The following is a 26,553-nucleotide window of genomic DNA, read 5'->3' on the forward strand; positions in this document are numbered from 1 at the left end:
AGAACATAAATGACCTGAAGCAGCTGAAAAACACAGCACAAGAACTTCGTGAAGCATACACAAATATCAATAGCCAAATTGATCAAGTGGAAAAAGGATATCAGTAATTGAAGAGCAACTCAATGAAATAAAGCGAGAAGACAAGATTAGAGAAAAAAGAGTGAAACAAACAAAGCTTCCAAGAAATATGGGACTATGTGAAAAGACCAAATCTATGTTTGATTGGTGTACCTGAAAGTGACGGGGAGAATGGAACCAAGTTGAAAAACACTCTTCAGGATATTATCCAGGAGAACTTCCCCAACCTAGCAAGGCAGACCAAGATTCAAATTCAGGAAATACAGAGAACACCACAAAGAAATTCCTACAGAAGAGCAACCCCAAGACGCATAATTGTCAGATTCACCAAAGTTGAAATGAAGGAAAATATGTTAAGGGCAGCCAGAGAGAAAGGTCGGGTTACCCACAAAGGGAAGCCCATCAGACTAACAGCAGATCTCTTGGCAGAAACCCCACAAGCCAGAAGAGAGTGGGGGCCAATATTCAACATTCTGAAAGAAAAGAATTTTCTTTTCTTTCATATCTGGAATTTCATATCCAGCCAAACTAAGCTTCATAAGTGGAGGAGAAATAAAATTCTTTACAGACAAGCAAATGCTGAGAGATTTTGTCACCATCAGGCCTGCCTTACAAGAGGTCCTGAAGGAAGCACTAAACATGGAAAGGAACAACCGGTACCAGCCACTGCAAAAATATACCAAATTGTAAAGATCATCGACACTATGAAGAAACTGCATAAATGAACGGGCAAAATAACCAGGTAGTATCATAATGAAAGGATCAAATTCACAGATAACAATACTAACCTTAAATGTAAACAGGCTAAATGCCCCAATTAAAACACACAGACTGGCAAATTGGATAAAGAGGCAAGATCTGTCGGTGTGCTGTATTCAGGAGACCCATCTCACGTGCAAAGACACACATAGGCTCAAAACAAAGGGATGGAGGAATATTTACCAAGCAAATGGAAAGCAAAAAGCAGGGGTTGCAATCCTAGTCTCTGAGAAAACAGATTTTAAACCAAAAAAGTCAAAAGAGACAAAGAAGGGCATTACATAATGGTAAAGGGATCAATGCAACAAGCAAAGCTAACTATCCTAAATACATACGCACCCAATACAGGAGCACCCAGATTCATAAAGCAAGTTCTTAAAGACCTACGAAGAGACTTAGACTCCCACACAATAATAGTGGGAGACTTTAACACCCCACTGTCAATATTAGACAGATCAATGAGACAGAAAATTAACAAGGATGTCCAGGACTTGAACTCAGCTCTGGATCAAGTGGACCTAGTAGACATCTACAGAACTCTCCACCCCAAATCAACAGAATATACATTCTTCTCAGCACCACATCACACTTATTCTAAAATTGACCACATAGGTGGAAGTAAAACACTCCTCAGCAAATGCAAAAGAACGGAAATCATAACAAACAATCTCTTAGATCACAGCGCAATCAAATTAGAACTCAAGATTAAGAAACTCACTCAAAACCACACAACTACATGGAAACTGAACAATCTGCTCCTAAATGACTACTGGGTAAATAACAAAATGAAAGCAGAAATAAAGATGTTCTTTAAAACCAATGAGAACAAAGACACAACATACCAGAATCTCTGGGACACATTTAAAGCAGTGTGTAGAGGGAAATTTATAGCACTAAATGCCCACAAGAGAAAGGAGGAAAGATCTAAAATCGACACCCTAACATCACAATTAAAAGAACTAGAGAAGCAAGAACAAACAAATTCAAAAGCTAGCAGAAGACAAGAAATAACTAAGATCAGAGCAGAACTGAAGAAGACAGAGTCATAAAAAACCCTTCAAAAAAATCAATGAGTCCAGGAGCTGGTTTTTTGAAAAGATCAACAAAATAGACAGACTGCTAGCCAGACTAATAAAGAAGAAAAGAGAGAAAAATCAAATAGATGCAATAAAAAAACAATAAAGAGGATATCACTACTGGTCCCACAGAAATACAAACTACCATCAGAGAATACTATAAACACCTCTATGCAAATAAACTAGAAAATCTAGAAGAAATAAATAAATTCCTGGACACATACACCCTCCTAAGACTAAACCAGAAAGAAGTCAAATACCTGAATAGACCAATAACAAATTCTGAAATTGAGGCAATAATTAATAGCCTACCAACCAAAAAAAAGTCCAGGACCAGATGGATTCACAGCTGAATTCTACCAGAGGTACAAAGAGGAACTGTTACCATTCCTTCTGAAACTATTCCAAACAATAGAAAAAGAGGGAATCCTCCCTAACTCATTTTATGAGGCAAGCATCATTCTGATAGCAAAACCTGGCAGAGAAACAACACACAAAGAAAATTTCAGGGCAATATCTCTGATGAACATCGACGGGAAAATCCTCAACAAAATACTGGCAAACCGAATCCAGCAGCACATCAAAAAGCTTATCCACCACAAAAAATCAGCTTCATCCCTGGGATGCAAGTCTGGTTCAACATGCACAAATCAATAAACATAATCCATCACATGAAGAGAACCAATGACAAAAACCACATGATTATCACAATAGATGCAGAAAAGGCCTTCGACAAAATTCAACAGCTCTTCATGCTAAAAACTCTCAATAAACTAGGTATTGATGGAACGTATCTCAAAATAATAACACCTATTTATGACAAACCCACAGCCAATATAATACTGAATGAACAAAAACTGGAAGCATTCCCTTTGAAAACTGGCAGAAGACAAGGATGCCCTCTCTCACCACTCCTATTCAACATAGTATTGGAAGTTCTGGCCAGGGCAGTCAGGCAAGGGAAAGAAATAAAGGGCACTGAATTAGGAAAAGAGGAAGTCAAATTGTCTCCGTTTGCAGATGACATGATAGTACATTTAGAAAACCCCATCGTCTCAGCCCAAAATATTCTTAAGCTGATAAGCAAATTCAGCAGTCTCAGGATACAAAATCAATGTGCAAAAATCACAAGAATTCCTATACACCAATAACAGACAAATAGCCAAATCATGAGTGAATTCCCATTCACAATTGCTACAAAGAGAATAAAAAACTTAGGAATACAACTTACAAGGGATGTGAAAGACCTCTTCAAGGAGAACAACAAACCACTGCTAAAGGAAATCAGAGAGGACACAAACAAATGGATAAACATTCCATGCTCATGAGCAGGAAGAATCAATATCGTGAAAATGGCCATATCGCCTGAAGTAATTTATAGATTCAATGCTATCCCCATCAAGCTACCATTGACTTTCTTCACAGAATTAGAAAAAACTACTTTAAATTCCATATGGAACCAAAAAAGAGCCCACATAGACAAGACAATCCTAAGCAAAAGGAACAAACCTGGAGGCATCATGCTACCTGACTTTAAACTATACTACAAGGCTACAGAAACCAAAACAGCATGGTACTGGTACCAAAACAGATATATAGACCAATGGAACAGAGCAGAGGCCTCAGAAATAACACCACACATCTACAACCATCTGATCTTTGACAAACCTGACAAAAACAAGCAATGGGGAAAGGATTCCCTATTTAATAAATGGTGTTGGGAAAATTGGCTAGCCATATGTAGAAAGCTGAAACTGGATCCCTTCCTTACACCTTCTACAAAAATTAACTCAAGATGGATTAAAGACTTAAATGTAAGACCTAAAACCATAAAAATCCTGGAAAAAAACATAGGTAATACCATTCAGGACATAGGCATGGGCAAATACTTCATGACTAAAACACTAAAACCAATGGCAACAAAAGCCAAAATTGACGAATTGGCTCTAATTAACTAAAGAGCTTCTGCACAGAAAAAGAAACTATCATCAGAGTGAACAGGCAACCGATAGAATGGGAGAAAATTTTTACAATGTATCCATCTGACAAAGGGCTAATATCCAGAATCTACGAAGAACTTAAATAAATTTATAAGAAAAAAACAAACAAGCCCATCAAAACGTGGGCAATGGATATGAACAGACACTTCTCAAAAGAAGACATTTATGCAGCCAACAAACATATGAAAATATGCTCATCATCACTGGTCATTAGAGAAATGCAAATCAAAACCACAATGAGATACCATCTCATGCCAGTTAGAATGGTGATCATTAAAAAGTCAGGAAACAACAGATGCTGGAGAGGATGTGGAGAAATACGAATGCTTTTACATTGTTGGTGGGAGTGTAAATTAGTTCAACCATTGTGGAAGACAGTGTGGTAATTCCTCAAGGATCTAGAACTAGAAATACCATTTGCCCCAGCCATCCCATTACTGGGTATATACCCAAAGGATTATCAAACATTCTACTATAAGGACACATGCACATGTATGTTTATTGCAGCACTGTTCACAGTAGCAAAGACTTGGAACCAACCCAAATACCCATCAATGATAGTCTGGACAAAGAAAATGTGGCACATATACACCATGGAATACTATGCAGCCATAAAAAAGGATGAGTTCATGTCCTTTGCAGGGACATGGATGACGCTGGAAACCATCATTCTCAGTAAAGTAACACAGGAACAGAAAACCAAATACCACATGTTCTCACTCATAAGTGGGAGCTGAAGAGTGAGAACACATGGACACAGGGAGGGGAACATCACACACCAGGGCCTGTCGGGAGGTGAGGGGTCGGGGGAGGGATAGCATTAGGAGAAATATCTAATGTAGACCATGGGTTGATGGGTGCAGCAAGCCACCATGGCACATGTATACCTATGTAACAAACCTGCATGTTCTGCACATATACCCTAGAACTTAAAGTATAATAATAAAAAAAAATTTTTTAAATAGATTGTGAAACTGAATTTAGATTTATGAAATCCAGACAAGGCGAAAATAGAGTCAGGGTGGAGACTGGCTGCAAAGACACAAAGGGAGTTTTTTAGAGGAATACAACTGTTCTATCTCTTGATTTGCAGTGATGATTATACAACTATATGCCATCACCAAAATTCATCAAACTACAGACTTTTTTTTTTTTTTTGAGATGGAGTTTCGCTCTTGTCGTCCAGGCTGGAGTGCAGTGGCGTGATCTCGGCTCACTGCAACCTCCACCTCCCGGGTAGAAGCGATTCTCCTGCCTCAGCCTCCCGAGTAGCTGGGATTACAGGCATGCGTTACCACACCCGGCTAATTTTGTATTTTTAGTAGAGACGGGGTTTCTCCATGTGGGTCAGGCTGGTCTCGAACTCCCGACCTCAGGTGATCCACCCGCCTCTACCTCCCAAAATGTTGGGATTACAGGCCTGAGCCACCGTGCCCAGCTCAAATTAGACTTAAAATCGGTGAATTTTATTATTTGTGAATTATACCTTAATAGAGCAGGAAAAAGTTTAAAGCTTGTTATTTGTTTCCATTCTGACCATTTGCGCCAGGGTAAAATCATAATTAGTCATTAGTTACGGTTATGAACATCGACAGTAATCACGTGATAATAGTAGTGTAATGCTGGCTGTGCATCCTCAAGCCACTCTCTCCCCAGCACTCCTACTCAACTCCTGGGGAAGACATTCACCTAAGTCAAAAGCAGCCTCCAAGGTTCTCATCTCATTCAGGCCAGGATCCCTTCATACTGATTTACAGCAAAGTACGTGTTGGCCAGTAAGTGTGCATTCAGACGTTGTGTCGTCAGTGAGGTAGGTATTCTGGAAGCTGTAGTGTTTAACCAAGCAACGAATAAGAACAAGGAATCCCAGCAATTTCTCTCTGTGTCTTGGAATCATGATTTAGATCCAGGCAGACAATGGGTACCGTGGGCTGGCATTTGGGATGCAGGCACACTGCAAGTGCTTGCATACCAACATTTCCTGTAGAACAAGCAGAATTTGGTTTTGATGGAGATAAGTGTGTGCTTCTTGGACTGTCATAGGCTCCCTTAAAAATAGGAGGCAATCTTGACTTGTGATCAGACATCCTTCTTGCCTCTGCCCATTTGTCAACCAGAACAGGAGGCCTTGTGTTAGACCCGGATGGACAGAATTAATGGCAGAAGACAGAGTGGCTCTCACTCTACCCTTCAGTGTACCCTTCAGTGTACCAAGCTGAGAAGCACCAAGAGCTGGCAGCCCACTTCTGAAGTCAGCTTAGGAGATTCTCAATGTGGCATAGAGCAGAAAGGACACCGGTATGAGAAAGTTGAGAGAAAACTTCCCTGACAATTATGGCCTCAAGATATTACCCCGTAGGCAAACTGCAGGACAGAGCTGAGAAAGTGTTCGAATTCTAAGTCTGAAGAAATACAGAAAAAAAGACCAAGACATAAAACTTGTGGGGAATATAAGGCCTGGATTTGGTTTAGAAAAAAGTCTGTTGAAATAGACAGGACTCAGTTCATAAGAGGTCGGGCCTCTGGACCTGAAAAAAATCCATCCTAAATTCAATAATGGATAACAGGAAGGCAAGGTGAAAAAGAGGAAGATAAAATATTAGCAAGCTTGAAATGCACAGAATTGAAAATGGTCTAAGACACTTCTGCATTGGATGTCACCCATTTAAACAATGGACAAATGCATGAGAGAAGCAACGCCCAGGAAACATTCTGCGTATGTGGTGGACGTTCCCACCGGGAACCTCGTGGGTTGAATACTGACCTGAAAAACGTCAGCTGGCAAGGACACTAGAACTGTGTCAAAAGAATATAATAGAGGATAATATTACCAGACTCTGCACTCACCAGCCTATTCCCAACTCACAGAAAAGCACTGGTCAGAGGAATTAGAACATTTAAGACAGGGAGGTCGAGGCAGCAGAATTTCTTCACAAAACAAAGGAAAAGGAGGCTGCAACCAAAGTAGGTTATTGGGCGGTTCATGGGTTAGTGAAGGAAGGAAAGCTGCGCATCGATGGTGAGTTAATCAACACGGCAGCCAAAGAGGCGTGTCCAGAGATACACACTTGTTTCTCACAATTAGCCTTTCGGGGAGAACACTTGCTAGAGGAGTTAAGGACACTGGGAGCAACCTTGACAGTCAATTTAAACAAGGCAAGACCCGGTGCCGTGGCTCATGCCTGTAATCCTTTGGGAGGCCAAGGCAGGCAGATTGCTCGAGTCCAGGAATTTGTGACTAGCCTGGGCAACATGACAAAACCCCCTCTCTGCAAAAAATATGAAAATTAGTTGCGTGTGGTGGGACATGCCTGTAGTCCCAGCTACTTGGGAGGCTGAGGTGGGAGGATCATCTGAGCCTGGGAGGTGGAGGCTGCAGTGAGCTCAGGATCATGCCACCGCACTCCAGCTTGGGTGACAGAGTGAGATCCTGTCTCAAAATAATAATTATTAAAAAAAAAAAAAAAAAGCAAGGCAGATGATGAGCATTCTTTGTTGGCTCTGGGTGAGTCTATGGATGTTACTGACACAGCTCAGTTGTTTATTTGAGGAGTTCACATCAAGGCTTAAGTGAATGAAGGATTAAGCTCTTTAGATAGTCTGTGTAGAACAACTACTGGTGAGAATATTTTCAAAGATGTTGAGAAAACACAAATTCAGTAGAATCCAAGGTGGAATCTGCTAAGCCGTTACAATTGATGGTGATAAAAATGTATGGGACAAAAAAACAAACAAATTACAAACTTACAAAGCTTGTAAAAATGTAAGGTGTTTCATGCTATTCTTTGTATCAGCAGGTCTTTTGCAGAAAATCTATTGTGTGTGATTGAGCCCATAGTGTCAACAATGAATGACAATCCCTCTCATGGACTCAACCATCATCCGTTCTCTTAACTTTTTGTCACAAATAAGCCGACTATGCTGATTTGTCCCACGTAAATACACCAGTTTGATGGCTTAATAAAGTTTTACCGCATTATTTTGAGCTCAGAGCTGAGACTGAAACTTTTCTGAACAAGAACTGCCCTCACCACCATTATTGACTTCTGAAGGGCTTTGGAAAGTAGCTTTTACTGAAGACTTGATAATAAATTCAACCTAAAGCTGCAAGGCAAAACAGCACTCGTGCAAAACTCATACTGTGTTAAAGTCATTTTGATGACAACTGACATTGTTCCAATCACAAGTCATATCAAACTGCGTTCTGTACTTTCCATGCTATTAAAATTAAAAGAAGTGAGATCTCCATGCTCACATACATTTGCAGAGAATATAAATTCTAAGTTTAAATACAGTGTATTTGTGAATCTGGATTTCCATATTTCAAAATCCATTCAGCTGTGCAGTGGAAGAGTTGCCATCTAATCTTCCACAGGAAGATATGAATCTGCAACGTAATACGATAAGGAAAGGCAAAGATCAAGAGAAGAATCTAACGGGATTCCATGAGTGCCATCCAAGAGATGACCGTGCTCAGTGAAAATCATATACATGTGGACTGATGTCGATGCTTCCATTTACAGAGATAAAATACGCACAGTCTCATTACAGATCAACACTACGAGAGGAACATTTACAATAGATGTTGATAATAGGAAACACTAACTTTGAATCCTAGTAACTGAAATGTTATCCCTACCCAAAAGAATTCTATTCTTCTCATTAGACATATATTATAAAAAAAAAAATGCACAAAGATAATATATTTTGAATTTACCACTGAAACTTTTTGTGAAAATTTGTTTTCTCTCATCATAAATACCTACCCAGTATCTTGGCCCACAAAGCTTAAGATATGTACTACCTGGCTCTTTCCAGAAAAGCCTGCTGACAATTAGTCTGAATTAGCACACGTGTTATATTTTGGAGACATCAACTTGACTTCCTTAGAAAGTGCTCTTGCTCAGGGCACTGGTGCCACACGGCTGGAGCTGCTGCAGTCTAGGTTTGGCTGTGCTCTGGAAGTGTATCTGCATTTTTGAATGACTTCTGCTCCAGCACATGCCCTGGATAAGACATTCACAGAGAACCTCAGGATAAGATTTGTCCCTCTTTTTTGTCTCATGTGAATGTCTCAGAGCTGCAAGGACTGGAAACCAAGCCTTACAAAGATCGACACCAGTCTTTCCTGGTGTTCTCTGATTCCTGCCCTGGAAGGGGACACCAGTGACCCAGGGATGCCTATAGGCCTGTCATAAAACCGCTGAAGTCAACAAAGCGGTGGACAGGGGAGGGGAGGGGAACGCTGCCTCTGCCTCCAACCGCTAGGAGAAGGTGAGCTCTTCCTCCCACCTCCCTCTCTCTAGAGAGCTGACTTGGACCTAGGCACTCCGCTCCGAGGAAGCGCTCTGCCCCTCTCAGCACCTCCCGGAAGGCTTTTCTCGTTTCGGGCCATTCTCTTTAGCTTTACTCAGTTTCCTTCCTTGGAAATCCATTGTTGTCGGCAAAGATTTTCCTTTGACTGTGGCCAATTTGGAACTCGCATGGGGTAGGGTCGGGAAGAAGGTGTCTGGGCATGGCTTTCACCCGAGTCTTTGTCTAGACTCTAGAGGGACAACAGCACTTCGGAGAGGGCAGTGGACTCCAAGCATAAATGACAGGGTCCTACTTAGGGCCATGGGGCCAATTTCAGATAGCAAGGAAGGTGGGCGCACCTGCCTGGATATAAATTACTCATGGAACTCACAGCACATCAGTGTGCGGCCCAGACTACCCCAGTTAGGACAGGCGTGGGCACTCACAGCCCTTTCTCCTACACCGTCCCATTCACACACAAAGTCACCATTCCACAGAGGAACAATGGGAAACAACTATCCTCTGTCTTTGAGAAAATAAAGGATTGAACAAGGTGACAATCCCTTAGGATGGAAACCATATTAAAGAGAAACTATGAAGCACTTGGATTAAAAAGAACGTTAAGTAATGGGTTATAAATCTGTTTTCTGTTCTGATTACAAGCTAATGAATACAAAACAGTCAGGTCTGGGAAGCTACACAGAGATTCTGTTTGCTGATTCATCACAGTAAATGTAAGATTAAATCTGACACTTCGTTCTCCGTCATGTTAGTTTTCCTATTTTATCTTATCTCTTTCCATGTAAAGAACAAGACTTTGGCCTGGTGTAGTGGTAATGCCACCACTTTGAGAAGCCAAGGCAAGAGGATTGTTTGAGCCCAGAAGTTTGAGACCGGCCCAGGCAACACTGGGAGACCTCATCTCAATTTAAAAAAAAAAAAAGAATGAGACTTGCTTTTCATCCAAGTTGTTTTTATAACCCATGGAAACTGCAAACTTTGGTGTCTGTGAGGCCACCAGGGAGACATGTTTGATGATGGAGCTGAACTGAGAGCATTAATGAGCCAGAATTTCTTTGGTGCTTCAATGGCCAGGATGATTTGCAGTTGCCTTTTGGTTGAGTTTACAAGCTTAGATATAATATAAAAGTGCATCTTATAGTTCCTTATAGAAGTGTTTCTAATAATTCCTAATCCTATACTAAATGCCCTTTTTTTTTTTAACACTGCAAACCTGTGACTATTATCCCTATTTTACAGATCAGAACATGGAAGCTTGCAGGAATATGGTGACGTGGCCGGACAATATCACAGTGGCAGGGCTGGCTGGCAATGTCCCCTTCCCAGGTGTTCCAGCCACCACACCATGAGGACCCATTGAGACGTAGGAATGTCTGGTTCGAGCATATGAAATTGTCACTGTCAGTCATTTTCACTAAGTGTTTCTATTAAGTCAAAAGAAATACCAACTGCCAAAAGTAGGTTACAAGATGTTGTATGTGTTTGTATGTGTGCATTTCCACTGCTTAGAAAAAAACTTATTAAAAACAATGAAAGATACGGGAAAAAGATAATACCACAATATTGTCAGCTTTATCTCTAAGATGAAATTATAGGCACCTTTTATTTCTTTCCTTGAATTATTTTCTAAGTTTTCTACAACAAGCATATATTTCACCTGTAAGTTTGTTCACATACAATATTGACAAGTGTCTTAAGTCCTGGCACCTAGCATTCAGAACAGATGGAATGAGAGACATGGAGAAATTCAGTTTCCTGGGCTAAATTCAATTTCCTAAAAAGGCTCAGAGAGAATCTGGCGAAATTAATAAACAAGCAAACACAGATTATCCATCTAGGGAAAAAGAAAGTACCCTATAAGCACCCAAGAAGAAAAATGGATTATCAAAAAGAACAAAATCATTGGGGCTGCTTCCCTGTCCATTCTTACTCTCCGCGAGGACTGTGGGGTGGCACCCACGTAAGGGGCACTGAGAACTCCGAGCTTCTCAAACGTCTACTCCTAAGCAGCACTTGAGTGATTTCTCCAGTTATTCAAACCAGCAGAATTACCCATACAATATAAACCCAAGTAACTGGTAAAATAACTGTTCATACTCATCTGCTCGATGTGATCTCCTCCAAAGGGGAAAGACTCAAAATATGATACAGTATGCATTCCGGGGATGAAAATGCAAACTTGGAATGACTATTCTTTCAAACGTTTAAAGTAAGATTCTTGGGTTTTGTCATCTTGGAAGCAAGTTCTATGCCTATTTAATTCACACAGTGAACTAAAAAAGTATGTCTTGAAATATCTTCCCAACAAACTGGGAATAATAATCCCTTGGTTGACTTGTAACAGATAGGCATTTATTCAGCAAATGATTTGACTCTCAGAGCAACTGGACGTCATCTTTCAGGACAACCTATAATGTTGTACCCCCAAGTTTGGGAACAATGAAATAGAGAATTTGGTTATATGGGAGTAATTTAGGCCATGGTGGACTTAATCATTTTTAAATGTTTAAAACTGAGAGTGGTTAATTTTAATAATTGACTGTATTGCTTTTTTCCCTGAACAACTTGAGACCATTGAAATCTATAGCACTTCTTAGATTTGGGTCTGTTCCTTTCGCCTAGCCTTTCCTTCTGTAAAAGACTTTTGAAATGATGGCCAAATTGCACAGCTGCCAACAAAGCATGCTTAAAATAAGTACTTGGCTATCATTATTTCACTTTTCATCATTCTACACTTTCGAATAGAAGTTTCTATTTTCTCAGATTATTCCAATCTATGAGACAAGGGCCAAGGATTCAGTATGCCCTTATTAAAACAAATTAATTAGAAGGCCATTAGGCTGAGATGGTGTCTTGTGTCTTACATAAGCACATGGAAACCTCACAGTGGAAGGAAACTTAAACCAATCAGAAACTGCCAAGTGACTTCTAATGAGAGATTGTGCCAATCAGAAACCACCCACTAATCTCCGGGACTTTCCACTCTGACCAATCAAATGCTTCCTTTGTCTTGCCTGTGCAAACACATCTTACAAAATCGCTTTCCTACACGCCTTCTAGGTGGAGCTTACACTGCTTGTGGTTTGGTGCTGATTCATGAATTAGTCTGCTCCAAAAAAATGCTACAACTTTTTTTTTTTTTTTTAAGATGAGTTTCGCTCTTGTTGCCCAGGCTGGACTGCACCTCCGCCTCCGGATTCAAGTAATTCTCCTGCCTCAGCCTGCCAAGTAGCTGGGATTACAGGCATGTGACATGACACCCAGCTAAATTTTGTATTTTTAGTAGAGACAGGGTTTCGGCATGTTGGTTAGGCTGGTCTCGAACTCCTGACCTCGTGTGATCCACCTGCCTCGGCCTCCCAAAGTGCTGGGATTACAGGCACGAGCCAGTGTGCCCAGCCTAAAAAACTACAATTTTAATGCACCTGAGTTTATCTTTTAACATACTTCACCCTCAAAGTTCCCTGCTGTGTTTTAACATTACCCACAACACATTTAAAAGTGAAGCTGGGCTAGGCTCCCCACAAGAGCCCATTAATAGAATTACATGCGAGGAACAAGGAATTAAAGTAGGTGCAATTTTTTGAGGCACCATCGTCAGAGATAAAGACAGAAGCAAAGTCCCACAAGGTCATGGACCTGGCTGAGTACAGACCTGGGGCAGGTGTCAGAAAGAGGAGACCTCAGGGCACCTGACTGTCTGCACTCTGGGCACCACTTGGCCACCAGTCCTAACAGAGGCAGTCACTGAGGGCTCCCGTGGCAAGCAGCACCTCCTGCTCAGGCTACTCGGAGTTATTTGTTAAATGAACATACAATGAAGAGACAATCCCCTAATTCACTGCTGATAGTGGCGAAGGGAAATCCATGAGCAAAGCAGCCTGGGTTCAGGGAACACTGAACAAACCTGCCTGGGTGGAGAGAAAGAGCCTGAGGTCAGGCAGCAGTCTGCAAAGCCACCCAGCAACTCCAACACAGTCCAGAGCTAATGCCCTTGACTCCAGGAGACTTTTGCTGTGTCTAGCAAAGCAGGATTCACAAACGAGGGTAAAGAAAGACCAGTGGGGAAGAGTGAAGAAGCCCAACAAGAACCTACACAGGCGACGAGAACCTGGGTTACAGCACCAGCCCAGGGAAACAAAATAGAGGGCTAGGGAACAGGGTAGATGCAGTGGGGCGTCACCGTAACCACGGAGCGGAGGGTAAAGGTGACAGGAGTAAACACAGGCTTCGGAAGACCCTAGGGAGGCCTGCCAGGAGGCTGGGGAAGGCACCTGCCTCCAGGGGCTGCCACCGTGCCAGACGACACTCCATGCGCTGCATGACTAAGGCCCCAGTAAGATGCTGCTGCCCCTGCCCCCAAGAACCCAAGCGCCATGGGATCAGAAGGAGGAGGCCTCAGCACAGATAGGATGCAGGCAATCGTTGTTGCCACTGCAAGCCCTAAAGATGTTCCTGAAAATGTCCTTTGCCCTCCTGGGGGAACTGGTCAGGACCACAGATCGTCCTGCGTCACGGCTATCGCCCCACACCAGCCCTGTCCCCTTCCAGGCAGCCTGTCCTTCCTTCCCTGGTGTTTGTGTCCAAAAGACCCCATAGATTCTCCACAACCTGTCTTTTACTCCTGTCTTTTATAGTGACAAGGGAATGTCTTGTCACTATATCCCCAGCATACCACCAGGTCCAGAAATCCTCACTGGCACGTAGGTCCTCAGTGTTTGCTGAATAAATACATGAAAGTGCACTATTCCCTCTATCCTTTCCTGCACTTTTCCTCCCTCCTGAGCTGACTGTCCTGTACTCATTGTTCCTGAAACTGTCAGTTGCTCTGGCAAGAGCTGTAGCTCTGCTGCTGCCTTCAGGCCACATGGACTGTGGAAAGTCCCTGGACTGGGCTCTGGTCCTCGCCACTCCCAAAAGAGGCTCTAGCTCCCCAGGGCAGGGCCCAACCTCATTCCTGCGAAATCTCACAGCTCAGCACGGGGCCTGTGTGCATACCTGTCAGGTTTTTTAAGGTGCCACTGGCTCTGCCTGGCCAGCACCTCCTCAGGCTCACCTTTCTCCTGCCTCTGAGTCATCCTTGTACCCACAACCTCCTCCCACTGGGTCTGGTGTTCTCTGCAGGGCCCTGTGCAAATAAGGGGCTCCAGGACGCTTCCAGGGGCTGCTGGGATGGTTTGTGCTCAGTGCTAAATGCTGTTTCCACTCTGGTTCTCTTCCAAGTGCTCATGACTTAGATCAAATGACTGTTTAATAAATTAGTTGCTTGGGTAGAATGGAAAATGTTTATCTCTTCTATTTGGAAAGCGTAATGTCCCCAAACCACATAGGCTATGTACACAATAACATGTACAACCCTGCCCCCTCCCCCCCCAAAAAAAAATAGCCTAGCAGTTTAAAAAAACTATACCTGACCCAGCCAATCCTCTTGGAGCAGCTTTTAAACTATTAGTATAGGAAGTGCGTTTTCGTCCTAGCAGCTCCTCATCCAACAGCCTCAGGGAAGACAGCAGCATGCTGTGTCTCCATGCTTTCCTCTGTATGAAGGAGCTGTTCAAGTTCTATCATTCAAGGTGACCCTGGCCCTTTGGGAGGTTGCATTCATTTTTTTGCTTGAGTGAATGTAGGTACAATTAAACATGATGTCTCAACTTAAAAAGCTTCCATTTGGGATGTCAGGCAAAACTTTGTAAAGTGCTCCCTTCATTTCCAATGCCACAGTTTTGCTGGCACATGAGGCTGGCAGCAGTGTACATGAATGACACACAGAGTACATGTCTGGATGTGCATTCACACATGTGTAGCAATGGTTGATCCTATTCCCAAAAAAAATTCTTCACTGGAATGCATGACACCAGGAAAAGAACAGAGGCTTATAAAGACACACTGAGTTCTTCCTGTCTTGGTGGGAAGTGGGTGTTTTAAGGTAGGACCCCAAATCAGAAAGGTTGGGTAAACGGCCCACAGTCACAGAGCCAGTGAGTTCAACTTCCTTGGGTGCAGAGACATCCTTTTCAACGGTGAAGCTTTCCAGAGCCTGAATGAAAACATTTAAAATTTGATTTTGAACTTTTGACCTGCCGTTTGCTTTAGCTGTGTAAAAGCCAAAAGATAAGACCTGGAGAGAACCCCAACTTATTAGAAAACTTGAAGATGTCAGACACAGCCAGTTTTAAAATATTCAAAAAAAAAAAAAAACACCTTGAAAGATTTAGAAGTCATCTTTAAGACTTGATTTGTTTAAGGTTTAAGGTTGTTGCCTGGAAAGCCCCCCCACAATCCTGGGGTCCCTTGCATAAGGTGGAGATGAAAGTGTGAAAGTGATCAAGCCTATATAGAGAAACTGCTAGGAAATTTTAGCATACCAGGTTTCCAGTTGCAGCTGATCACTTGGCTCAGAGAAAACAGCTCCACCATCACCAAAGATACCAAAGGGGGAACCGGCAGAAAGGAGTAGAAACCAGTAGCCCTCAAGACTGAAGACCATCAGCATTAGACTCTAGGTCACACCCCCCCACACACCCCCGCAGACATGATCTAAGGGAACAAAATCTAGTCTTCATTTTAATTTTATATTTTTACTTTTTAATTCTTTATTTTTATTTATTTAATTTTGAGACAGAGTCTTGCTCTGTCACTCAGGCTGGAGGGCAGTGGCGAGATCTCGGCTCACTGTAACCTCCGCCTCCAGGGGGTTCAAGCTCTTCTCCCATCTCAGCCTCCCGAGTAACTGGGATTACAGACAGGCGCCACCGCACCCGGCTAAGGAAACCAAACCTAGGACCACCGAGTGGCTCTTTCCAGATCAGTCTCATCATGATTTTTTCATCACTCCCTTCTAGTCCTTCGCTTCCCGCCCTTTCTAGACGAATCCCTTCTGGTTTCCAAACTCCCGGGGCCGGGGGACTCGGGGAGGGGACCCCAGGGGCGGCAGGGGAAGGGGACCCGTGCAGATGGGGGACGCCCCGGGGGTTTGGCAGGGAGAGGGCATCTGGGTGGGGGAGGCTTCGGGGAGAGGGCACCGGGCAGTGAGGGGAAGGTCGGAGAGGACGCCGGGCCGAGGGTCGGGGGCCGGGGACGTTACCGATGCCCGTAGTGGACGAGGAACATGGCCAGGAGGATGCAGTTGGGCGCGCTGCGGAGGCGCGGGGCGGACTCGCTGGCATACTGGTAGAGCGGCAGAGCCAGCGAGGGCAGCTCCTGCACCACCCAGGCGGCCCGCGCCGGCACTCGGACCCTAAAGCTGGGCGACGCGTGGCGGCCGTACGCCAAGTTCGTCTCACGATTCCGCGCTAAGACCGCGCAGCCCACGGCGCACTGCAGGTAGGCGAGCGCGGCCAGCATGCGCTCCTCGGCCAGCAGGAGCTCCTCCGCCACCGCCGTCGCCATCGCCGGGGCTGGGTAGCGTGCTCCATGCCCCAGAGGCCGCGGCAGGCAACATATAAGGCGGCAGCGCGGGGGCGGGACGGGCGGCTACCAGAGTTCGGCACTGCCGGGACACTGCAGACAGGGTTCTCAATCCAGGCTTCTCCAGGGCAGCCGGGGCTGTGGGCGCGGCCCCGGGGGCGGGGCGAGCACCTGCGCGGGGAGGGACCTGGAAGCGCCCCGCCCACGCCGGGCCGCCGTAACCCGGCGCCGCTCTGCGGACGGGCGGCCTCAGGCTGTCCGCGGAGGTCCCTGAGACCGCGTGGGAAACCCGGGCGCTTCGCTTGGAGACGCCTTCATGGCTGCTTCCTGGAGGCTTTTTCCGCCTCAGAGCTGTCCGCGGTTTTCCCTCTCTCGCTGCTTTTAGGGAAGACGGGTTGTGCGCTTTAGGCTTATTCTTGGACGGTCCCCAAAGGTCCCCGAAAGGACCAGGCCCCGACACGTGGGGCCTTGGTTTCCGGTCGGAAGTCCCGGGAGCTGTAAAGTCTGGCCGTGGCCCGCCGGTTTGTGCGTGCTGCGTGTGCGGCCGCGTGGGCTATGGGGCGGCGGTCGCGGGGCCGGCGGCTCCAGCAACAGCAGCGGCCAGAGGATGCGGAGGATGGCGCCGAGGGCGGTGGAAAGCGCGGCGAAGCGGTAGGAGCCGGGACCCGGCGGGCGGGCCAGGGGCTCCTCGTGGGCCTCCCGGACCCCGAGGCCTCCGAAGCGGCGGCGAGGGGCAGCTCCTCGGGCCTCGGGGTAGACGTCGCTTTCCTTTCTCAGGGCTGGGAAGGAGGCTACCCCGAGATCGTCAAGGAGAACAAGCTGTTCGAGCACTACTACCAGGAGCTCAAGATCGTGCCCGAGGGCGAATGGGGCCAGTTCATGGACGCTCTCAGGGAGCCCCTCCCGGCCACTTTAAGAATTACTGGTTACAAAAGGTAGGGGGGCAGTGCCTGATTTTTTGGGAGTTGGGGCCAGGATGCTGGCGGTTAAGGGCGATGGTGTTTTCTCCGACAAGTGTTACGATGCCAGAGAACCGTGGCGTTTCAGCGGTTTGGATTCAGGAAGCATTGAGGTGGGAGCACAGGGTCCAATGAAATGGTCACGGAGGTATTGCAGGTGCAGGGTTAGAAGAGGAAATGAAAATGGGATCTGAGGAAGATTCGGTTCCTGGGGAATCTTCCAGGAGGGAAGCTGAGGGTCTTACCTTTCGGAACGTAAGAGAATATAGAGAATGCATAAAACTCCTTGGTCCTTCCCCCCTCCGTCCCACCCCCCATCTTTGTAGTTACATCTTTCTAAATGAGTCGCAAGTGAAACTAAAACTGTAGGTATACTTAGGAGAGAAGGAATGCAGTGTTGCTCTTAGGGATAAACAGTGTGGATTGCTTAAATTTTGAAGGGATACAGTGTAAAAGTAGTGACTGAAGAATGTTTACTCTGCATGCAAAAGTTGGTTTTAGTTTTAAAACACTTGCAGTCTTAAATTTAAAAAGATACAATGTATTAACTTAGCTTTCTAGATCAGTTTGAAACTTTCTTGTTTTTCAATAGCCATGCAAAAGAGATTCTCCATTGCTTAAAGAACAAATATTTTAAGGAATTGGAGGACCTGGAGGTGGACGGTCAGAAAGTTGAAGTTCCACAGCCACTGAGTTGGTAGGTACCACAATGCTTCATGTCGATTATTTGCTTGGGATATTAATCTCTATCACTTGAATTATATTTCTTGGTACTGCATTTGCTGTTAACATGAAAGAGCCTGGGTATACTTGGCAAACATCCTAATGTTTTAGTACCTGGTGCTTCTATCAACATTACATTGGTATCCAAGTTTTCAGGCGATTTGCAGCTTTATGAGTCACTGAGTTCAGCCAACTCTTCCTAGTACATCCAACCTCTTCCTTTATGTCACCACTTCTGCCAGCTCCATGCTACAGCCCTTGTTTTCTCATCAAAACTGTTGCAGAGTGGCTTCTTTGCCTTCAGAAAAAGGACAGACTTAGCTTGACAACAGTCTCCTGGTAGGTGGTCTCTTAGTGTTTTCCATTACAGACAGGTTACCACTGTCTGCTGTCAGGTTGTCTCCTGCTACTTCCCAGTAGAGACTGCACCAGCCAGTGTAGCATTTCCGAGTGTTGGCACCCATGCGTACTACTACTCCGGGAGCCACCTCTTTCTTGACTTGTCCTGCAGGTGCCCTCTGGGTTACCTATTCCTCATGGCTCAGTTCTAGTCTCAGTTGTGTGAAGGTGATCCCTTGTGCTGACAGCATCTTGTAGAGATGCTTGGAGAACTCCAGAGGCGCCAGTCCTTCGGTTAACTTGTAAGTGGAAAAGCCGTTATTATTAGCTTTGAGGTATTGAGTTCTCAGAAAAGAAAGTAATGCGCGAAAAGGTGAATTAAGCCTTTGTTTTGAGACGGAGTCTCACTCTGTCGCCCAGGTTGGAGTACAGTGGCATGATCTTGGCTCACTGCAAATTCCACCTCCTGGGTTCATGCCATTCTCCCGCCTCAGCCTCCTGAGTAGCTGGGACTACAGGCGCCCGCCACCACACCAGGCTAATTTTTTGTATTTTTAGTAGAGATGGGGTTTCACCATGTTAGCCAGGATGGTCTCGATCTCCTGACCTCATGACCCACCCACCTCAGTCTCCCAAAGTGCTGGGATTACAGGCGTGAGCCACTGCGCCCTGCCGAATTAAGTGTTTTGCATCAACTTTTGAGGTTTTGACTCTTCCAGTATGTAGTGTTATCTTTCCTTTCTAGATAACCTCTAGTGTTCGCAAATCGAGGTCAGATTTTCATTAATCATGGGGTACAGATTTGCTTGCTTTTCTTTCATTGGCTATTTGGATTTTCATTGTCTATCACAGATAAGCTTATACATTCACAATGAATGCTGACTGGCCAAACATTAAGTCAATATTCAACCAGTATGAAGACCAAATATCACCATCATGGAATGTGTTTCTGGGATATAGGAATAAATATGACCAACATCGTGAAACCCCATCTCTACTAAAAATACAAAAATTTGACCGTCATGGTGGCACACACCTAAAATCCCAGCCACTAGGGAGGCTGAGGCATGAGAATCGATTGAACCCAGGAGGTGGAGGTTGCAGTGAGCCAAGATCATGCCACTGCGCTCTAGCCTGGGCCACAGAACAAGACCCCATCTCAAAAAAGAAAAAAATAATAGATATGCCACATCTCAGATGTTTAAAAGCTTGAAGGGTACAGTGTAGGAAAATGATTCAGGTGCTAGGTTGCTGTTAGTGGTCACTAATTGTCCACTGTAGCGAGGTCAGTGGAAAAGGTAGATATTTTTCAGCCTCTAGTTATGGCATTGCTGAGAAGAGGTAGCCTTCATGAGATCAAGCTTTTCTTCCTCCTAGTAACTAGTAACTAGGTTGTAGACTTTTCTCAAGTCGTTTGAAGATTACATTGACGACATTGATTATGTTCTGCTTGAAGTAGAGGTCTGATACTATAGTAGTCTGTTTTCATGCTGTTATAAGGACATACCTGAGTAAGTGTATGCAAAGGAAAGAGGCTTAATTGACTCGCATTTCCACATGGCTGGGGACTCCTCAGGAACCTTAAAATCATGGCAGAAGGTCTCTCTTCACAGGGTGGCAGGAGAGAGAATGAGTGCCGAGCAAAGGAAGAAGCCTTTTATAAACCATCCGATCTCCCCCCCGGAAAACAGACTCACTGTCGTGAGAGTGACGGTTCACTGCAGCCTCACAACGTGAGGGAAACTGCCCCTGTGATTTAATTATCTCCACCTGGTCTTGCTCTTGACACGTGGGGAATATTACAATTCAAGGTGAAATTGGGGTAGGAACACAGAGCCAAGCCATATGAAATATTTTAAGAAGACAGGATTATGATTCTCCTTGGGCATGTTTGTATATTTAACAGTGGTGGATGTATGTGCTGCTTCACACAATCACCTGGAAACGTTTGTTTCTAAAACCTTGTGTATAGAAGCACAGAGATGGGATAAGAAATGCTTTTCAGATGAAGCTCCTGTCCAGGAGGAGGGTTTCAGCGCGCGTCTGTAGGGAAGAGGTGTGCTCTCAAGGCACGTCAATGTGGGCATTTTCTTCTGCAGGCGCCAGCAAACTAGGAGAAACCATGCGATGTTAATAAGCCTTGCTAGTTTTTTATTACTCTCTGCAAACTACAGTTAAACTTTGATTCGATCAGCCCTTTTAACATTTAAGAGCTGCTTTTCCACCTTGTTTGTTGAACAACGTGTCTGGGTATGTGACAAGGTAATGACCAAACTCTTAGAATCTGCAGGTTGTCTGTAGTTGAAGAATGAAAGTGAATCGCTTTCTGCCAACAGCCAGTTATGTTTTTGTTTGCTTTAGTTTTCGGAACACACAGCTGAAGGGTATGAACAAAACATTGTATGATTTGGGTTTCTAATACTTGGCTTTTTCCAAGTAATGTATGTATTAATGTATGTATCAATAAATTTCCAATGATAATGTATCAATGATGGTTTCTGTATTTTATTTTGAGACAGGGTCTCACTCTGTCACCCAGGCTGGAGTGCAGTGATGTAGCCTTGACCTCCCAGGCTCACGCGATCCTCCCACCTCAGCCTCCCGAGTAGCTCAGACTACAGGTGCATGCCACCATGCCTGGCTAATCTGTTTATTTTTTGTAGAGATGGAGTTTCACCATGTCGCCCAGGCTGGTCTTGAATTCCAGGGCTCAAGCGATCCTCCTGCCTTGGTTTCCCAAAGTGCTGGGATTACAGACGTGAGCCACCATTCCTGGCCAATGTCAGTTTCTTGGCAGCTTTATTCTCTGAGCATTATTTATTCAAATTCACCTGTCAGTTTTAGGGTACTAAATCTCTCAGCAAGCAAGTAAAGCAGAAGCTTTTCAGGACTTCTGGTAGTTTTCTGTATTGCTCAAGATGCAGAAATAGATCATGTAATATTCTTCCCAATCCTCTGGTACATAATGAAATATAATTTAGGAAAGTGTTTTTTGTAACTACATTTTCTAGAAGGAAAGTTATGTATAGTACCATAGCTTGGGCCAATTTCATTTTTTTTCTTATATTCGTAGACTCAGAACAATGAGAAATTATCCTAAAGCATTCTTTAAAAAGCATTGTTTTGACAACCAATTGTTCAGAGTGCATCTTATTGTCATTCTATTTATGTGCTGTTTGTGTATTTTTTTTTCTTTTGAGATAGGTCTCTGTCGCCCAGGTTGGAGTGCAGTGGCATAACCTCAGCTCACTGCAAACCTCCACCTCCTGGGCTCAGGTGATCCTCCCACCTCAGCGTCCCAAGTAGCTGGGATTACAGGCCCATGTCACCACACCCAGCTGGTTTTTCATATTTTTTGTAGAGATGGGGTTTTGCTGTGTTGGACAGGCTGCTCTTGAACTCCTGACCTCAAGTGATCCACCCACCTTGGTCTCCCAAAGTGCTGGTATTATAGGCATGAGCCACTGCACCTGGCAGATTTATGTGCTTTTTAATGTCTAGATTGAGGATGGTTTTCATAGGTGGTGTATATATTTACAGAGTTCTTACCACTTGAGAATTGTTGACGTGCAAAGATGACAGTGGTCCTTTTAATTTATCCTTTAAGGGGCCCAAATAAGATTTTTTCTTAAAAGATACGAACTAAATTTGAATTAAGTAACTAAAAAATATACCTCTTTAAGATCATTTTGTTTGATGTTAAAATCTATACAAAGATTCGATAAACATTTTTTTGGCTCATAAAAAGATGATGCTGTTCCTCAAGCTATATAAGAAACATAATTTAAAAAAATTTCTTGTAGAAACAGTGTCTCGCTTTGTTGCCCAGGCTGTTCTCTGTACCCAGAGGAAATGTACATTTATCTGTTAGTTTCTTATTTTTATTTAACTATTAAAGAGTTCCTAAGGCTGCTTTCTATTCATAAGTTCAGCAGCCTTCACAATTATAAATACTGTAAAATTTTAATCTTGTTATAGTACATTTACATTTTGACTATCAGAAATTTGACGAATAAGACATGTAAGGGTATATTTGTTCAAAGTGTATCTAGACTGCTTATCTATATTTAAAAAGGAAAATTCAGCTCTTTACAATAAATCTAAATGGCATGTGGTATTCATATTGATGTTTTGGTGATTTGGTAAGGTAATAACTTACATGATCATACTAGCTTTGACACAGACGAGTTCAGGAAGACCAGATATTGTATGAGCTGGCATTTGGCTGTTTACAAATAGAGGTTATAGTGGCACAGCAGATATTTGCCCAATATGACAGCAAATGCCAAATTTGCATGTAACCTACTATTTCGCCTCTAATGAGTCCAAAAGATTATTTAAAACAATTCTTTTTTTAAATTGCCTTATGAATATGATTTTATTTTGGCTTTATATTTTTGAAACACAGTAAACGTTGAGGAGGGAACTGGGCTATATGAGATAGAATCAAAGCACTGGGGACCTTTGGAGGGTGGCCGTGGACAGATTCAACCAGTTTCATCTTCATTATTTGGTAGAAAATGCTTTTCAGATATATCTTGTAATATTATGACTTGAGCAGTGTCTTAGACTTTTAAGTCCCGAGTTTGTTTCCATCAAATAATCGAAGTTTAAAAGCAGTCAAATATGTTTGTGTTTTCCAAACATTCCAATTTTATTTTCATGGTTTTCACTCTGGCTACAGTTTGACGCATGGAAACATTGTGAGCCTGCATTGTTAAATTGAGTGTAATACTGCATCTCAGATTTAGTGAGAATTGCTGAAACTGCAGTAAGATTTATGGCCGCGTGACATGTTACACTTGGTTTGGCACTGGATTGAGCATGGTGCCGTGTGACATCAGTGTGCTCGTTCGTACAGTGCAGATTCCTGTGTAGGTGCAGGCCAAGTTTAAAAGCGCATCCCCGCTGGGTACAGTGGCTTACGCCTGTAATCCCAACACTTTGGGAGGCTGATTCGGGCAGATCACTTGAGGCCAGGAGTTCGAGACCAACCTGGCCAACACGGCAAAACCCCATCTCTACTGAAAATACACGTCTGTGATCCCAGCTACTCAGGTGGCTGGCTGAGGCATGAGAATTGCTTGAATCTGGGAGGCAGAAGTTGCAGTGAGCTGAGATAACACCACTACACTCCAACGTAGGTGAGAGAGTGAGACTGTCTCAAAAAAGAAAAGGACAATGTCTTTAGTATCCCCCATTTCTCCCCCAATTAAAAAAAGTAATAATAATAAAAACATTGATGTCATCATTTATAGAAAAGTTCAAATATATTCAAAGAAATGATGGCAGGAAATGCTTTATTCTTAGTTATATATAGGTAACAGCCTAGGAGCTCAAATTAATACATTAGTGGTTTCCAAGGTAGGGATTTTTTTGGTATGTAAAATATTTTAGTACATTATAGAACTGGTATTAGAAATAATGAGGCCGGGCGTGGTGGCTCAAGCCTGTAATCCCAGCACTTTGGGAGGCCGAGATGGGCGGATCACGAGGTCAGGAGATCGAGACCATCCTGGCTAACACGTTGAAACCCCGTCTCTACTAAAAAAAATACAAAAAACTAGCCGGGCGACGTGGCGGGCCCCTGTAGTCCCAGCTACTCGGGAGGCTGAGGCAGGAGAATGGCGTAAGCCTGGGAGGCGGAGCTTGCAGTGAGCTGAGATCTGGCCACTGCACTCCAGCCTGGGCGACAGAGCCAGACTCCGTCTCAAAAAAAAAAAAAAAAAGAAATAATGAAAAATATATTTTAAAAAAACTCTAATCAGATGTTTGTGGAACACTGACACTGCATTATTTTGATTCTGTGCGATCTGCACATTAAGTAAGTCATCTTGTATCTTTTTATTTCTGATGACCTTACTGTTGTTACCTTATACTGGTCAAGAGCAGAGGAGTGTCCACTTTTCCATCTGATCTTGAACGTTTCATCATTATAATTTTGCGGTAATATGCATATGTCTTATAATCCCACATGAGTCTCCTGTTTCTGATTGGCACATGGTGTAGCTAGAGCCATGTTCCTTATGCCTACAGGGACATCTCTGAGTGTTGCTGACTGTCCTTAGAGGATTGTGAACAGCAACAGGGAGAACAACATTTGAGGTCTCTTTTGGCCCGTGACTGATAGAAGCACAAAGTTGTCAACAGAGGACTTCACTGTTTATAATCTATAAATGTTTTGCTTTCTTTTTGGTCAGGTATCCTGAAGAACTTGCCTGGCACACAAATTTAAGTCGAAAAATCTTGAGAAAATCGCCACAGTTGGAAAAGTTTCATCAGTTTCTAGTTAGTGAAACTGAATCTGTAAGTTGATTCCTTTAGATTTGCTAGTTTCCTTAAAGCTGTGAATGCATAGATGTAGCATAGTTCTGTTTTTAGGTTCTTGTCACTAGAAGCAATGCAATAGGTGGACATCACAGTAAAGATATCTGCAGTGCTTGCACCACCTGTGATTTCTGACTATTTGTATATCCGTTGCCTTGTTTGGTTTATCTAATCATGAAGTTTAGTAAGGATATCAGTCCCAGCTAGTTAATTTCTTGTTTCCTCTTGCTCATGTATTTGGATGGCTGTAGGGTTGGGGATGGCTGTAGGGTTGGAGTGAGCACTGCATTGTCATTTCCTTCTTAGGTTCACATTTCAGATGCCTATTGTCCATAAAAAGTAATATATTTTTAAGGCCATCTTGGTGGGGAATAGGTTTTTGGTTTTGTTTTTTAAAATCAATTTATTTTACTAAAAATGAAGCTTTTGATTTTACTTTTTACACTATGTATTTTTTCTTACCATACATTCTTCTTGGTAACCGCAAAACACCTAACAGCCACAAAACACCTAAGCCCAGCTTTGGTCCTCACAGGACGGCATCTATTTTCACCTTCTCTGTTGCCATCCACATTCCTTGAGTGCAGTTCGGGTGCTGAGATTTTTACCTTTAGCGGCAGACCATCCCCGCAAAACAGCTATTTGCTCATGAAGTAAATAATTCAATGAATGCCCGTAAAGTTTGGGTATTTGTTTGTTTTTTTTGGAATTCTTACTCTCACTTTTAAAATCAGAAGCTTCTTCCTTCCTATTTTCTAAACTACTACTTTCTAGTAAATCTGTGTGTCACCAGATTATGGTTCTTTGTCACTTTGGCTTTCTATCATTTAGGTAACCGGCTAAACTGGGCTTGTGTCTGCCTGGCTTTTCCTTCCTGAATAGTAACAAGAACCAGGAACTAAGTGCTGCCACATACCCCGTTCCGTACTTGAGACCAGTGCAGGAGAGGATTCTCTTGCTCAACTTTTAATGTAGATGGAAGGCCAAGTAAAGATCAGTAAGCTGCTAGAGAACAGCTCAGGTTTGCACTTGGAAGAGAGCAGGGGGTTTGTGGGGTGTGATACACATGGATAGGTTGGAAGAGCCAGGTTTTGGCGTGTTTGGAAGATGGAGGAGATGGGAATTTAGTGTGGGGAATTTAGTGTAGTCCAGATGTAGTCCAGATGTAGGGAACTAGTGAAGGTTTTTGATTAGGAGTCAGCGTGATGAGAGTTCTTGAGATGAATGGCAGTAACCTCTGGGTTATGGAAAGCTGGCCACAAAACGTCTACATGGGGTGATCATGAATCTGGTGACTGTCTGCCGGGATGTCCCCGTCTTACTTAATGCTTTAATTTAAACCTTGGATGGAGACAGGCGGCCACCATATCGGGATCATACGTATAACTCAGAAGCTTGGAATCAGTGTGCCTAGTGAGTGAGTCATTACAGACTCATGCTGGCCAGAAACCCATGAGGTGAAAATTAGCAGCCATCAATGTGAAAGCCTGTATTGACAGTCACAGCCTGAGTGATGGCTGCCTGGGTGGCTGGTCATTTCCAGAAGGCCCAGCTTTTGTAGGGTTGTGA

General features: G+C 43.6%; 2 protein-coding genes across 3 annotated transcripts in view; one reads left to right on the top strand and one right to left on the bottom strand.

Annotated features, from left to right (window-relative positions):
* SRD5A1 (steroid 5 alpha-reductase 1) overlaps positions 1–16,857 on the bottom strand; it is a 37,506-nt gene extending 20,649 nt beyond the window's left edge. The window contains exon 1 of one of the 2 annotated variants that reach the window (XM_050792945.1): positions 16,314–16,857. In XM_050792945.1, coding sequence (XP_050648902.1) covers positions 16,314–16,618 — 305 coding nt within the window. In that variant the 5' untranslated portion in view covers positions 16,619–16,857. Of the gene's footprint in view, positions 1–5,399; positions 5,624–16,313 lie in introns of those variants that run through there. The other variant, XM_050792946.1, reaches the window with a different exon arrangement.
* The window catches only part of NSUN2 (NOP2/Sun RNA methyltransferase 2), a 34,640-nt gene continuing 24,906 nt past the window's right edge, over positions 16,820–26,553 (top strand). Inside the window, exons 1-4 of the mRNA XM_050792934.1 lie at positions 16,820–17,287; positions 17,414–17,571; positions 18,188–18,292; positions 24,858–24,963. Coding sequence (XP_050648891.1) covers positions 17,192–17,287; positions 17,414–17,571; positions 18,188–18,292; positions 24,858–24,963 — 465 coding nt within the window. The 5' untranslated portion in view covers positions 16,820–17,191. The remainder of the gene's footprint in view (positions 17,288–17,413; positions 17,572–18,187; positions 18,293–24,857; positions 24,964–26,553) is intronic.

Source organism: Macaca thibetana, chromosome 6 (genome assembly GCF_024542745.1).
Source record: "Macaca thibetana thibetana isolate TM-01 chromosome 6, ASM2454274v1, whole genome shotgun sequence".
NCBI lineage: Eukaryota > Metazoa > Chordata > Mammalia > Primates > Cercopithecidae > Macaca > Macaca thibetana.